Source organism: Columba livia, chromosome 1, assembly GCF_036013475.1.
Source record: "Columba livia isolate bColLiv1 breed racing homer chromosome 1, bColLiv1.pat.W.v2, whole genome shotgun sequence".
Taxonomy (NCBI): domain Eukaryota; kingdom Metazoa; phylum Chordata; class Aves; order Columbiformes; family Columbidae; genus Columba; species Columba livia.
The window spans coordinates 89,410,392-89,427,166 of record NC_088602.1 but is presented as its reverse complement, the minus strand read 5'-3'; the positions used below and the strand labels follow the sequence as shown (position 1 = coordinate 89,427,166).

Here is a 16,775-nt window from a genome sequence, read left to right as displayed (position 1 = left end):
TAGAATATAGCTTTAAAATTGCTACATGGAATTAATTAAACCTCTGATCATTAGTTTTCTTTTATCTTTTACATGTGACTTTAGAGAAGGGAAGGCCAAAGGAGGGCATAAAAGCCGACTTCAAATACATTTAAAAAAATCATTGCAAAAATTTACATAATAAATCATTCTCCTTGTCCACCTGGGACAGCACAAGGGGTAATGGCCTCAAGTTGCAGCAAGGGAGATTTACTTTAAGCATTAGCCAAAATCGTCTGACCAGAAAGACAGTTATGGGAAGGAATGAATCGCTTCGCGAGGCTGTGGGTTCTCCATTACTGGAGGTTCTCAGGAGCTGGCTGCCTAAGGCAGCTGTGACTTTGGGGAGGTTGATCCTACCCTAGGGTGGAGGGATGCACGAGATGGCTTTTCAAGGTCTCCTCTCAGGGTTGTTTTCTACAGTTATGTGAAGTTATCACAACTTCCTCCACAGCGATTCTGTGTAACACCTAAAATCAAGGAACTCTACAGAAGATAAAACTAGAAAACAAAGTGTTTAATACAAAATCTTTTTCACCATGCCACCATTCTGTGGCATCTGACATCACTGAGCATTGTCGGCAAAATTTAGTCCTTTGTTAGAGAACACAAATTTATGTAGAGAAGTCATTTTAGAAGGGAGGTATCACTCCTGGAGTCTCTACTCAAGCAGTTCACTGAAATACATCAAAATACCATTTTGCTGAATTCTGAGTAGATTGAAAGTATTTATTCAGAGCTCGAGCCTGTATTTGAGTTGTAGGCCTCTGTATAGAGACAGCCATGTCTACCACATGTAACCTATGTAACCTTTGTAGCAAACTGTACAATTCTGACACTTCTTCAGAATAAACTGAAACCAAGAACAATGTATATGATGTGTAAATGGTTGTCTTGCTTTTGATGTACACAGAATAGTCATAAAATACCGTCCATATTTTGCCACATGTGTTCATTTCATATGCATTCAAAATAACTAAATACAGTTGTCTTTTCTTTTCCACTGCTGAACATGCAGCCCTTTGATTTCAGGGCTGTCAAGATAAAGCAGATAAAGACAAGCTTCAGACTTGACAGGTACAAATCTTTTGTAGCCTTTCATTTCAAGAAGGTTACATTGCCAAGGGCACAGAATCTCATAGGGACATGAAAAAATGGTGAAGGTTGTCTGATTTTCGTATTATGTTTCTTTCATGACAGACGAAGTTCAGGCAAATATCCAGGTAATCATAATTAGGCATATTTGCTTTCTTAAAACAACAAAAGAGAGAAAGAGTGCACTTATCCAAGTCTTCTCTGTTGACATGCATCAGGAAAATTGCTTGATTCTTTCTCTTTGAACCTTCTTCAAAGTTCTATCTGAACTTCTGCCTGCAAAAGCTCTTGAATTAAGCCCTCATGAAACATATCCCCCTTTGGTTAAAAGAAAAGATGGGCAGTCAAAGCTAAACCTTCACAAGAGGTGAAGAATGGGGCAGACAGTTTAACTGGTGCTTCAAAACACAAACATCAGCTGTACAAAAGGTTGCTGGTTAAAATTTTGGGTAAGAAATCTTGTAATATATAATTGTTCCACCTACAGCACATATGGTGCTTAAAAAAACTTTTTTACTTGAAGCTGAGGCAGTTTCTATGGAAAAGTCAGGAAATGGAAGGGGGGAGTTGATATGATGCAGAAAAATTGAATCTGAATATGCTTGAATATGCTTGAGTTTTCTTTATCTAGTATGTACTTCTAAGCCTTCTTAGTGTCTGTGAAGCAATTCTGATAGAGAATTGAGGTGATCAAATGCCAAGTTCTCAACCAGAGACTTCAGGAAGCGACTCAGACACAGCACTAACATTGCCCGTGTTTTCAGGGATTTTCTGGAGTTGTGCTGATCTTTATCTAGGTATAACATCCTGAAGAATTAGATTAAACAAGTGCTATGCTTTGAAAAGCTTCTACAGAGTTAAGTATTGGTATTTCTGCAACCATAAAGGAACTGAGGATGAAACTGGGTTTTTCCTAATGTATCAGAACAAGCATTATCAAGAATTACCTGAGGTACATGGTTTAGTGGTGGACTTGGCAGTGTTAGGGTTACAGTTGGACTCTATGATCTTAAGGGTCTTTTCTAAGCTAAATGATTCTCTGATTCTAAAAGAAGTCCACCTCAGCTGTGTGTGCCTGACCCCTCAGTCTTCCAGATTGCAGGGGAAAGTAGGGATTACTTTCCTCCTTGACAGGTAAATTCTGCTGATATGATCATGTAGTTTTAGTGCAGAAAGTACTTCAAGTACAGAGAGGAAGGCAGAATTACCTAATAAACAGGCAGCAGGCAGTGCAATTTTTATATTCTTGCACTGTCTACTCTCCCAGAGTTCATTCATTTACTATGAGCTGCCATGAATTATATTCTCTGAGCTGGACAGATGTGAAATGGGTGTTGCCATGTCCCACTATTTAATTAAGATCAATATTTATCTTCTACATGCCCCATTAATTAGGACAGCAGATGTAGTGTGGACCTCTGAGACCACATCTTTTTAATGAATATTTGAGTGTACGTGGACACAGTGGTTTCTGATTGCCTAGTCCACATTGGTTGGACAGAATCTTTCCTGCAAATTGTCTGTCTGATGGGGGTGCTGTATCTCTGATCTCCCACAGAAGTCTGTTCAAACAAGCCATTTCAGCAGAAGTTTGTTTTGTGTAAAGTCTGCAGGACTGCTGTATGAATGTCTGATTGTGGCTTTTTTTTATGCCTGCTCCTGAAAAGAAGCTGCACTTCAGACTACTGTTTCATTCAGTCTGAAGAACTCTTTTAAGCCAGAAATATTAAAAACTGCCTCTGGGCTGGAGATTTAAAAGAGTGATTTTTTTCTTTCTTTCACAAGTGATGGATAGCAGTCAAAGAAAAGAAAATCAGAAGGAAAGTTCAAGGATGAAGAAAGAGGAATAGCCAGTTTTAGATTCTATGCGTGCTTTTTCTAAGCTTGTGTAATTCAAAACACTTACATTTTATTAAAAAAAAAAAAAAAGGCAAATTTATTACTCATTATTGCTTAGGTCCATCGTTTTTTATGCAAAATTCCCATGACTTCAAGAGGATTTCTGAGCAACATCAGTATGCAGTTCTTAACGAGGAGCCAAGTGCTCACACCAGTTAGAAAAACAGTACATACAGAAAAAAAAAAAAAATGTTTTATTTAAAAAGAGTTACCCCGTGCAATCCCTTTTCAGTGAAGGAGAGAGCAAGATACTGTTGCAGAAGGTACGGGCTGGTGATTAAACCAAGGAATGTTGAGCCAGGAGCTTCCTGATTCCTGATCCCATGAGAGCCGATGACTCACTGGGTAACCTTGGGCAAATCACTTGACCTTCTTTTGTACCCCAGTCATCCCCACTGGAAATTAGGTGAAAGGCACGACCTCGCTGAAAAACATGTGCTTCATCAGAGCTGAGCTTTTCTAAGAAAACAAATTACAATGCCTGCAGCATTTTTAGCGTGCTGTGTCACTTTGCATGTGTCCTGTGTTCAAATTCAGGGCAAGAGCTGTACTTTGAGATGCTGTTCAGTTATAGCACTAGAGAACTGTGTGTGTCCATAGATAAGGTTGGGTTTGGTTTTGTTTTTCCCAGAAGAAAGAGCTGCCACAATTTGTGTTTTAGCAAAAGCTGTGTTCGACTTGCTGTACATTAGGGGTGCTGTTTGTTTTTTATTACTCCTGTACTTGAGATACCAGTGGAAAACAAATGAGATTAGAGCATTTTTTGCATGCTGTTGATGAAGAGAACCTCTACAGATAGTCCAGCAACATATTTTTAAAAAATCAGAAATATCCAGGAATATCCATATAGCTTCAGTGCAATGTGCTTCACCACACATCCAGCGTAGTTCTGCTGTGCTCCTGATTTACCTGCAGAGCTCTTTGTCTCCTGATATTTAGACAGGGTTTCAGTTTTCGGTGAGTTGTCATAATTGCTTTGGAATACCACCACCTTATTCTAGGAATATACACCCCATTCCTACAAGGTGTAGGACTTCTTTTTGAACCCATTGAGGGTATTAATTCCTGTTGGGCTGTAAAACAGGTGTTGACCTTCAGTAGATGTTGGGGTAGGAAAGCTTGTGCAGTGCAAGGTCCACTGTCAGAAACTCAGACAGTGCAGGCAAAGGGGATCTAGGGACTGGTGAGTGCTGTTGATTTCTCCATTTCTGGCTTCAGGATCTAAACAGACTGAGCCTGTGCCAAAAGTCCCTTGCAGATGATCTTCCAAAATATAACAGGGTCCAAAGCCTGCAGGTTGCTTTTGTACTGCTTTCAACAGTTTACTGATGTAGTCTCACCCCAAGGAGAGAAGGCAGGCAGTCAGGAAAGGCTGTCAGTCCATTTCACTGGTTGGTTTTTCTGCCATTTGGGAAGGAACCAATTTACAAGAAGGCTAGCTCCTCTTCACTTGCACGAGGGTGAACCCTGCCTCCTCGCCATCTGTTTCTTTTACCATTTTTTGCATTCCTACAGCATAACTTAACTAAACACCATCCTGCTGGTAAAATTATATTATGTCATTTTCACTCAGCGGGAACTGTCAACACCAGTAAGATGCTTCATTAAGTAGAAAACATCAGATGATCTACTAACCCATTCTCAGTCAGTCATCATTTTACACAGCTGCTGGGAGTCTTTTTTTTGTTTTTCCTTTTTTCAATAGCCTGGTTTGAAGTTCATAGCAGTACAAAATTTTGTGGTGCAAAAATTGGCATCGCTTTTTAAAGTCTTCATTATAAGATTTGCGTTTGTTAAGCCTTTGCTTTTGCCCAAAGCTTTCACTGGAATTATACTTACATACAAGATCACTTGAGGGATCACCTGTCACTTTTCCACAGTGGTTCTTATGAAAGGAAGCACCTGACCAGTGTATTCCAGAAACCACCCTAATGTCCTGAGCAATATGTGGCAATATCAGCATGTTCGTGGATGTGAGGAGTGGCGAGAAGAGACTTTTCAAATAGAAAGGCAAGCGTCCCTTCTTTAGTTCTTGGATGCAAAAGGACAAAGGGCACAGGTGTAGAAATACTTTGTTGTTCTCACTTCTGTAGGCAGTATTTAGAGATAACAGATCGCTGTGATATTTTGAGTTGTGATTATTTTTAATGAAAGGCAAAAACAGTTTTAAGAGCCATTGGACATTTGTCATAAATTTGAATCTGGTTCAAGTCTGCTCAGCGTGCCTCAAAAAAAGGCAAATTTAAGATGGAGAGAGATTTAGGTTGTGATAAGAATTAGGAATTTTTGTTCCCTAAAATTATTTGAAAGTTTCATTTTTAGTGTTTGTAAGCATACATACAAAGCTGACTGGCAAATCCGTATGGACACGTAGAATCCGTATATTTAATGCCATGAACAGATATTACTGCCACTAACGTCACTGGTAGCTAATTTAGAAGCTCAAATACTAACAATCAGAATTGTGTATTTTTGAAATTATTGGCTACTTACTACTTCTTTCCTTGTCATAGTTTTTTTAATTTATTTTTTTAATTAAAAAAAATAAGAGAGACGTACAGATACTTTGGGAAGCTTCTTCTCAAAAAGCTGAAGTATGCCAACTAAGTGACTAGTTCTTGTCATGCATTAGGATAGTTGCCTAATTTAATATGACAAGGTAGATAATGTAATGAGGTATGTGCTCAGTTTACCTGATTTATCATTTAAAGGATAGAAGTTATGCTGCACTCTAATTAAAGGTGAAGCCAGTAGCTTGACACTTTCCAGAAGATGACCCTGTCTCAGTTTCCTGTGCTTTTGCCAAAGTATTTGGGATGAAATGTTCTGTGCTGAATAGTCGCCTGAGAAGCATTTCATTTTATTTATTTACTTTGAACTTTTCCACAGAGACTGTCCAGGCATTTCTGAGAGGGAGACTAATCTGCAATCATTTTATGGAAAAAAAAATTGCAGTCTCTCTGCTCAAAGCAAAGAGCTTGAAAGTCGTCTGCAATCTTTCTCATATCTGAAGGATATATTTTTGTCTATATGGAGGAGGGAAAAAGAACAACTTGAGTCCACAGCTCAGCAGTTGCATTCTCTGCAGAGTCAGCGCGTCTCTCAGAGCAGAGAGGGAAGGGAGTGATACCATCTTTAGGCAGGGAAGCCAGGAGCAAGCTAAAGCACAATATATTCCCTGGTCTGCTCCAAGGGCATTCGCATTGCCCAGCTGTAAGATTTCCATAGGTTGATGTGGTGTGACCACATGGCTCGGACAGCAAGTAGTCTAAGCTGAGATTGCTTACAAATTGCACTGCAGGAGGAGTGTGGGCTGAAAAACAAGAAGACAAATAAAAGAAAGATGAAGGGGTCTTTCTGAAGCTGGGTCTGATGAAGTTGGTGCAAAGAGGAACTCACACACACAAAAACTGTGTTAGAAGAATGTCACAGATAGCAGAAAAACTCAGAGAGGTCTAAATTGCACACAGACGCATCAGCGTTAACAGGGCTTGTGTGTATCTGCACTGTAGTGTACGTATTTTGTTATGTGCTTATGTGGGATGTCTGTCACATAAGATGAACAGAGTTACAAAAGGTGAAGTACATTATGCAAGAAAGGCATTCCTACAGAGTGTGATGTATCTTAAATGGGTGAAGTGTTGCCGAGTGGTATCAGAAGCTGTCAAGGTTAAGAAACTTCAATTCTGCCCTACAAGACTGAATCCTTCACATCACAGAGTTTTGAGTAGTTTTGAATGATGTAGTAAAATGTTGAGCATTCAAAAAAAATTAGTTCTCAAGCTGCGGGTTTGCACCTAACTGTTATTCATATCCTACAGTGAACATGCATTGTGTGCCGTGTGATGCTATTCAGCCAAACTTTTTGAACAAACCTCCAGCTTTTGTTATTCGGTACCTTGGAAATGAAACTCCTTTTCCAGTGGCAGAACCTCATTACCTTACTTCACAAGCATGCTCCAGTGAATTTCTTGCAGTGTTAGTGTCTTGGGACATTGAATACAAATGGTTCCTCTTGCCGCCTTCAAGCACGCAAGTTGTCTTGGAGAAGGCTGCTATAGTGAGGCTTAAATCAACCAGTGTGCTGTTTTCATGCTTGCTGGACTAATTTTTTGCAAATATTTCTGTATAATTGATTAGTAATATATGCATATTCATGTGCACAGATTCAAGTAAAGTACAAGAAACTGGCTGAAACTCCTGCAAAGCAGTTTGTGTGCGGTCCTGATTTAAATGAGGAGCTGCGCTGCATATTCAGGGGTACGTCAACAAAAGCTAGGGGATCAGGGTAAAGCCCTCTCTAGTAAATGTTTGCTTAAGTTAGCAAAACACTGGTGAAACATGCTACAAGGAGTTACTTAACGTCAGCAGAAAATGGTTCTAGTTATTTTACTACTAGGCATGCGTTGAGGTTCATTAACCTGTCAGTTCTGCTCAGAGTTCTCAGACAAGAGGTGTGACCTGGTGCCATTCAGTGCATTAGCACAAATACAAGCTTAGCGATAGCATTGTGTAGAACGGCAGCCAAAAATAACATCATCTTTGCGTTTCCCCAAAGACTTTCATCGGTGTCTAAGACTTTAGCAGAGGCAGAGGTAGTCATTGTTGGCACAGTAGCTGCTGATTCCTTAAACGCTTAGCCCATGACACTTCCACAGAATTTGTTCTATAGGTTGGAAGGCTTGCACTGATTATTTGATTACTCTGTCAGAGAAATGTGTCTGCTTGAAATCATAATCTAACTAGTGAATTATTTTGCTCAGCACCAGCATTTAGCTTAAATAAAACAAAGATGTTGTCATCTTTTCAGAGCAAGTATTTATATAGTACTAGATGAGTTTGAAACTTGACATGTACCTACTCATACTCATCTGTTTCTCAGTGCAGAATAAAAATAGCTTTATCTGGCCTGTATCTGTTAAGCATTGCCAAAGGAAAGTGGCTTTACCTATCACAAAAAAATAAGCCCAAATCTTGCCTATAAAACACACCAGTAATTAGACACGCCTTCAGTATGAAATTTAAATTCATTATGTTTTTGCGGCAGTGTACCTGTGGTATATCTCTTCAATAGCAATTAACAACAGTAATAACAGGGAAGGGAGTATTAACTCTCATCACTGTTCACTGAGGTTCCTTGAGTAATTTCTTACTAGCATCTATAATACTACAGGGCCTTTTATTCAAATAGTGGCTGTAATTGAATGATGTTGGTAAATTTGTGCACATCAGGGAAAGAGAGAGAAAAAGATAAATGCCTCCTTCATTCTCCTTCCTACCTCCCCTCCCCTGGGGATTCGATAGCTGCAGAAGACAGACACTGGCTGTTCTCAGTCATCACTGGTGACAGATCAAGTTCCTCTTATCACTTTTCCTGTAGCTCCATCCTTAGATCAGAAACCCAGTATCACTGGGAGTAAGGCTGCCAGATGATACCTTGGCTTCTCTCTCAGGACAGAAACCCTGATCTCCTGCAGCCTTAACACAGACTTCTGGTCAAACAGCTGCTTTCCTAATCTCAGATACAGCTCAACAGTGAGAGCTGCCTCCATCTCTTTCCTTGTACCTCGTCCCCCAAAGCAGCTTCAAACAACTTAGTAGCAAGTTTATATAGGGCAAATAGGTAAAACATGCTGATTTTCTTTTTTTTTTCATCCTGTATTGTAGGTATTGTTATTACTATTGTCATGTGTATTACTATGGATATCAAAATACGGTATCCTTCAATCAGTGTCCCTACTTGTGTCACCTTACAGGCAGTCTACAGCAGTTATACCAAACCGTGAAGCTGATGGTACGCACAAGGCTTTTAGTTATTGCAGAAAAATACAATGTGTCTCTCAAGCTGCTATTTGAGGGCATCGGGTTTGTTTCTCTGCAGTGGCTTTGATGGGTGGTCTTTGTCCTTATCATTAAGCACTCTTGGTCTTGCCCTGGATGTCTGATTAGTCATCTCCTGGCCTAGGTTGAAGACTGTGAATGTTAAGTTCAGGCTTGAGCTTCCTGCAGTTTTGGTTCCCGTTCAGTCTTCTACATCTTGGATAGTAAGTTGGCTGTGAAATAATCCAGTGTGGGTATGGAAATTAAACATGATGTTTACAGAGGGAACAAAGTCCTGCAATCTGTTATTGTTGCCCAAAAACTAGAGAAGATAGGGATCACTGAACTCTACAGTAAAGGTTGCTGTTGCACTTGTAAGAATTAACTTAGCACTGGACTAAACGCCCTTGGACATTAAGGATTTTTGCAAGTTCCATCATGTTCTGCTTTGTGTGCAGGTTGTTTGGTGTTCTGCAGTATAAATATCCAAAACCATACACATTTGAAAACAAAAAACAGCAAAACTATAACTCTAATCAAAACAATACTAAAAAGCACCTTCCCACAAAACAGGACTTTCTACATGATTTGAAAACATTGTTCAGTTTGATCCTTAAGCAAGGAGTGCCCTTCAAGAATTTACATACTGATTGTTTAGTTGCTCCGCAAATATTGACAATTTTGGCCATTTAGAAAGATATTTTAGCACCTTTCAAGACAGTTGCAGATCATCTTTGTGAAGTGTTCATCTTTCTTGCTGCAGATGATTTGGAAAAACAGTAAAAACTAAGTTGTTGACTAATATAAATGAATACAGTTCACTTTATTCTTCACCAGGTTTCAGTTAGCACAGCTCAATGACATGTCAATGGATGGCATTACTTCCTTGCTATATGTAATGGTGTAAACTGTCACAGCTTTTTTGCCTCCAAGCAGAGATGATACCCTGTTTCAAGTGTCCTGTTTTGGGCTGCTGTTTGAAAATTTTATTTATTTGTTTCATTTCTATAGGTCATTTGCTTGGGCTTTCCCATGATGACTCCAAATTTTGTGAGGAGAACTTTGGCTCCATGGAAGATAAGCGCCTGATGTCCTCCATTCTGACTAGCATTGATTCTTCAAAACCCTGGTCCAAATGCACTTCAGCAACTATAACAGAATTTTTCGATGATGGTCATGGTATGTATTATCACACCTTCTATCAGCTATGTGTTAGTTTTTACTGTGATCTATTTTTTAATAAGAATATATTATACCAGCTTGTTCATTCCTTGCTTGGTCTTCAGGACTATCTTGGAAGTGCTTGCAAAACAAGGCAAAAGTCTAAAAGGCTGGCAGAGTCTGACCCTCCTTTTGCATGGTTCAAATGCAAGAGAAAAGAAAGAGTTGATGTAGTGTGTGTTGGCAATAATTGCGTTTGAAACATTGAGAGGTTTTTTTAAAAGCATGAAATTACTCTTGCCTTCCCAAGTGCCACAGATGTGAGCTCAGAGAGTACTTTAAAGAGGGGATGCAAGGAAATGGCTTTTTCCTTACAGACATTAAAATAGGTGATATGGTCTACTTAGCATTAGAGTGTATGTGTTCTTGTTACCATTAGTGACATTTATTATGTTTGTAATGCCATTGTATTTATTACATTTATAATGCCATTTTATTTATTATGTTTGTGTAGAAGTGCTGCAAGCAAGAATTGGGACTTATCTGTGTTGTATATGATAAAAGATTACTCCTACCCCAGGAGCTTATCTTCCAAGTCATGTAACTAATATTTGTTACATATGTCATTTAGCCTTTGGAGAATAAGTGCAAAACTTTCTTTTTCCAAAAGTAGTAATAAAAAAGCATAGTCTTCACCCTTTAATGCATTTTAAAGTCTTCGTTGTGCTCCCAAAGCAACTGCAGTTCTTAAACAAACCATTCAAATTCCAAAATGCTGAGATAAAAATGACATAATTGAGTGAATGGATTGAGTTGCTATGGTAACTGAAATGCTTATGGATAAAAAGTATGGTATGTCTGTTGAATGTAAAGGTTTTTTTGCTTTTAAATATTTTATTTTGTCGGCTAATTTCAGTACTCCCTGAAATATTTTCTCCTCTTTTCCTCTGCTGGAGAATGACTTCATTTTCTCTCTCAGTTTTATTAGATCCATTAATCTGCACTGTCCTGTTTTACGGTCCATATTGCCCTGGCATCAACCTAATATTACCAAGTTAGTTTCCACATATGAAAAGAACTTTCATTTTTGAGTTTATTTGCTGAGGTACAGTTCAGTGGGGTAGAAAAAAAAGGGACCTCCCTTGCAATCCATGGATGAGCTGTTAGAGAGTGCGAGGAGCTCTGAACTACGTTGTCTCTTCTGTTCCTCTCCTGCTACAGGCGAGTAGAAAGGTTATTCTCATTATATCCCTGTTTTTTGTGACCTGACATCTCTTTACTAAGCATCCAGCTGGCTACTTTCTCCAACAATTAAGAAAGCAAAGAGAGCGTTTCTGCCACCTATCTCACCTTTGACTTCTTTGTAACTTGCTTAACATTTAGACCGTTATCCATGAGCTGGACCCAGTCTCAAAGTATAATAGAAGTAAGGAGGGGCTGTAACAACCAGTCCTAAAGGTCTAGGAATCTACCTCTGCCAAGGTTTTTTTTCTTTCAGTAAAAGTACATAGAAGCATCAGGCCCCTCAGAGGTGCATGATGGTCTCCTTGTTCAGCCTAAGTGCTGTTTTCCTGTACACAAAGTTTAGTAGTCCTCAAGTGCTGACACTTTCCACAAAGTCTGTGTATTCTTTGCTGTACAGAAAGGACTTAGGATCTGTTGATCTGTTAATGCATGGGTTATGGTATGTTGCCCTGTCTAATGCTCATGAGTAAGAGTTATCGATGTGATTAAATAATTCATGGAAAATTTGAACCTCTCATCATAGAGATCCACAGTCCCCTGGGAATTGATTTCATTACTGATGCTATTGATGTGATTACAAATATACATTGTTTAGGGCCTTCAGAGATCTTTTCTAAGTAACAGTCTTTCTTTTCTGTTGAAGTTTATGATTTTTTAGTTATTTATTTGAAATCGAAGAATTGTCTTAACAGACTATAAACACTATCTGTGAAGTAAAAATGGAACTCAATTATTTAAATTACAGCTTCTTCAAATGATTGTGCTGAAAGGGCACACATTATTTTAGGAAGGGAACTTCTTTGGGTTTTCTCTTCTTCTTTTAGCCAGTGAATGAATCAATAGCTCCATAATTCCCATTTGTAACGTATGCTGAGAGTACTAGCAACCACGGGATCCTAGTAGAGCATGATGCCACTTGGGCTGATAAAGAAACAGTGCAAACGTGCCATATTTCTATATTTTCTTCAGAATAAGTGTGTGTCTGCTTTTTGCGTTGCTCATTTTTTTCCTTACCTGGGGTAGATGTAATGTTGTGTAGTTGCAGTGTGCTCCCCCCCTTTTATTTTAAAGAAGATGCTCCCCTGCAATCTTCCCATCAAGCCTATCTCTGTCAAGTGCTGCTAGGCAGAGGAAAAAATCTTAACCATCCCAGTGTAATTTTGGGCAGTGCCGCAGGCATAACATAGATGAGGAAAGCAGAAAATAGCAGTTGTAATTAAAGAATACGGATATTCATACGCCAGGCTTTCTTCTAGGAAATCTGTGACCAGGTTTGGCACAGATGTTTATGTGGGAAACAGGGAACAAGGAGAGTCTTCTGTTCTCTGATAGGCAGCATAAGCAGTTTGCACCTGGCTTTTGGTCTGAACAGGCATAAGTTTATGGATTGTGCTTTGTGACAAAGATGGCATGGCAGCATTGGTGTGGGGAAATAAATAAAGTGCTTCACCTGCTGCTCCGTACAGCTAATCACAAAGAAGTGCGAATGAAGTTCATAAGTTTGGATCTGTGTACAGTATTCTACTACAAAAGAATAGTCCATGTCTTATAAGGCTTAAAGTAAGTTTCCTATATAGATATAGATGTTCACACCATACTGCTGTAAGAGCAACTGCAATTCTTTAGCATCACTTTATCAAATACTGATGTTTTCTAAATTTGGAAAGCGATGTTGGGGAGCAGGCTTATCTTATAAAATGTGAGCAAAAGCTCACCTATGCAGGTAGCTACTCCTAAACTGGGTATTTAAGTTCCCATCATAGTGCAGAGGGATGTAATCAAAGGCAGCAATGGTTTGACTGATCTCATGAGTTGCATTACTGCTGCCGAATTACATTGTAAAATCGTTTGCCTGAGTAGTGAAACATCTGACAGCAGACTGCATTGCAGACACCAGCATTACATACGGTTAAAGTCAGCTAAATAAATCCCAATATAAATGTCTTGTTCAAGGTCAACCAGGAGGTCTGTGGAGGATCAAGGTGCTGATTCCCTGTCTCCTGAGGCCCACTCTGAGAACTGTAAACATCATCGTCATGATATCTCCATTTGTTTTACACTCATGAGATGACCCCAGACAGCAGTTTGACATTTAGGAAGAAAAGACTCACTTAGTGTCCAGAAGACAGTGACATTTATTTGCATCTGCTTTTAGCCAACCTTCTCCTAAGGTACTAATTGCTTTTATTGTCATGCCAACCACTAGGCTGTGGTATGATTGCCTGCAATTTATTGTGTTTAGTCAGAGTGCTCAGTGCTCTGTGCAACCTGAAACAAAGGCTGTTTCTCTTTTAATTAATTTATATCCTGGTTATCTGCTTCCTGCACAGATCTTATTCTGCCTTTTTTTACCCAAGATATATTGCACATAACACTGAGGAGAGATAAATGAGACAGCTTCATTAACACTGTCATTAGACAACAATGGTGCTCTCTTCCAGGCCACACAGATGTTCTTTGGTATTCAGGGCAAAAAATGGAAATAGCAGTATGTACACACTCTGTGTGTTGTGATATAATGTAGTGAACTGGAGCCCTCTCTGCCCTCTCAATCAGGGGACCTGAGGCAAACCATTCTTCGCTTCTCAACTCTGTCTTTTCTGACCATTGCAAGTAGGAGGTTGGACCAGCTGGTGGTGAAGACACCTGCATTTCATTGCAACCTGTCTAAACATAGATTACCATGGGTACTATCTATAAATGTAAAGTTTTGGGTTGTTTTCCTGTGGGGAAGCCTTAGGGACCTTTCCTATCTTCACTCTTGAATTTATCACGTGAGATCAGCTGGATCAGCTGGAACACTTGGCTTTATAGACATAATATATGTTTCCTCGAAGCAGTATTGGTTAAGGAGAACTTTGGATCTCATTCCTCTGTATTCTGAAGGGGAAAAAATGCTATATTTGCCATGTAAGCCTGTGAAACCTGTTTGTTATTCGCATGTGAAAGATACTAAAACAAGCGTTAACTAAAGTGATTGACAAGTCAAGTATATGCTAGGATGTGACTTTTTTTTTCTTTTTTCTCTAAATGTATATTTCCAGTTATGTCAGTCTTGGTAGATCTCAGGAATGGGCAGCAGTATCTGTCATGACAAAATTATGTGTTATTACGATGTGTTAAAATACTAAATAATGGTTGGGAGTTTGATGAACAAGCAGTATATATATAATAGTAGCGTATACCACTAAGTGTTTACATGCTAGTGCCTTCCCATCACTGCCCTGACACAGTACTAGCTTCCTCCCTCATCACAAGGTATATGAAAGAGGACTTTGTTTTTTGTTTTAACAGACTATATTTTTGACAGCGACTTTTGCCAATGATGTCCTTTTCAGAAACCCTGGGAAAAAAACAACCAACCAAACAAACAACTGCTTCCTCACTCTTCACCATGGCTTTCATATTTTACACTACACCAGGCTTTGAATGATTTTAGTTATCTTTATCTCATGGTACTCAGCTCATCAGTTAGCATTGGCACACCTTGATTAAAGATAAGGCTAGGGTAAATCTGGGTTGGCAAAGGACAAATGGAAGAAGATTAACAAGGCAAAAAGCTAAAACTTTTTTGGTAGTGAACCGTGATACAGAAAAAATTTTTGGCTGATTTGGCCTTAGTCTCTAGAGGAAGAAAAGAACAGTTGCACCAAGTGTGTGCTCTAGAGGAAAAACACAAGCCATTGAGAGATGGGCTATTTGGTTTGTTTAAATTCATTGCTGTCTCTTGAAAGTCTCTCATTTTTGTGTAAATAGTGAGGATTTTTTGGATAGCCTTTTTTTCACCCATGATCCAACTGAAGAACATCCATGTAGGTTCCAAAGTGAGGTAAATTGTGGTAAGTTATTTTGGCCAAGGATAAGTGAAGCTTGCCCAGACCACATATCCTTTTCATGAAGTGTAAAAGAGCTTACACTGAATAAATCTCAACAAGTTTTTCAATAGTAAAAAAAAATCTATCGGTAGATCTTCTAGAAGCTAAATGCGAATTCTCACTTTTAGAGTGTGCCAGACAAATCTTCTTTCTGTTATTCATGTAGTTTTGTATGAAATGGATAGCCCTCTTCAAACTAATTTCAGAAGCAGCCAAGTATCATTACTTACAAGGAAAGCCCAGTCCAGAGTTACCGCCAACATTAGTTTTGATATGCGGCTTACATTTTTCCTTTGATCTGTTGGGGTTTTCTTTTTTTTAAAAAAGTACCTCATTGGCTACAAGTCTGGCTTTTGTGATTTTTCTGGCATCCCTTTAGAAGCTTTATCATTTCTGATTCTGTCTCAAAATTCGCATATTTTGCCATGAGTCTTGACCATTTCTTATATCATAAATGGATAATTAGAGTGGCATATATGCAGAGTCAATTCAGATAAAGGAAACCAGGAGGAAAGGCCAAAGGGACCTGAGTAAAACTCATTTACACTCTTGGACTGGACATTGCTCGACACCTGGTGTGCTGCTTGGTGAGAACACAGTTTCAATAGTACAACCTTGTCCAAAACCTGATGACCTCTCAGAGAGCCTTTCCGTTCACGTCAGCATCCTTTGAATGAAGTTCACTGCCATCATCGCTCTGCCTAACTTGAATGACAGATTTGCACCACTGCAGAGAAAACTAGGAAATGAGTAATAGCAGGTTGGTTTGCTCTTTTAGGTAACTGTTTGCTGGACCAACCACGAAAGCAGATCCTGGGCCCCGAGGAGCTTCCAGGACAAACCTACGATGCTATTCGTCAGTGCAAACTGGCGTTTGGACCTGAGTACACCGTGTGTCCCGGCATGGATGTGTGCTCTCGCCTCTGGTGTGCAGTTGTTCGCCAAGGTCAGATGGTTTGTCTGACTAAGAAGCTGCCTGCTGTGGAGGGAACACCATGTGGAAAAGGGAGGATCTGCCTCCAGGGAAAATGTGTTGACAAAACCAAGAAGAAATACTACTCAGTAAGTTACCAGCTGTGACCCTAGGGAATCCTGGAAGGCATGATGGTCAACAGTGCTGATTTTTGTGGGAGTGAAAAGGACTTTATGGAAGTCAGATTGAAAGCTGCCTTATTTTTATCATGTAATTGAAGTGTTACTGGTGAGAGATATAGGAAAAACACTGCTGAGTTTCAGGAAGCGTGTTTTCTTCTTGAAGTATGAAAGCCTTCATTCCTGGAAAACTAAGAGCATCCCTTCAGAATAGTGGATTTGCCCGTTCAGGAAATCAGGTCTCAGGACAGAAGGAAAGATTGTCAAGGACCTATTCTTACCTTCCTGACTTCATGGCAATGGATTGTGAGGCAGAATTAAATCTGTAATTATAATTTGCAGCCCACATCTGAAAGGCCTCAGGGCCCTAACTCTAGTGAAGAGAAAGGTGGATGGAGTTCATGCAGAATATAATTTCTGGAGCAGAAAAGTTTGTACCTCCAGTGACAGAGTCCTCTCTGCCAACTTTATACATCTGAAGGGTCTTCAGGCTCATGAGAACTGTCAGCTGCACAGTTCAGAGACTTCTGAATTTACTGCGTAGACAGTAGTACTGCCCCTCCTGTTATA

At 39.4% G+C, this 16,775-nt stretch overlaps 1 protein-coding gene across 1 annotated transcript in view; it reads left to right on the top strand.

Moving 5' to 3' along the window:
- Positions 1 to 16,775, top strand: part of ADAMTS5 (ADAM metallopeptidase with thrombospondin type 1 motif 5) — a 47,464-nt gene that overhangs the window by 17,562 nt on the left and 13,127 nt on the right. The window contains exons 3-4 of the mRNA XM_005511521.3: positions 9,844 to 10,011; positions 15,892 to 16,175. Of these exons, the coding sequence (XP_005511578.2) occupies positions 9,844 to 10,011; positions 15,892 to 16,175 (452 nt within the window). The remainder of the gene's footprint in view (positions 1 to 9,843; positions 10,012 to 15,891; positions 16,176 to 16,775) is intronic.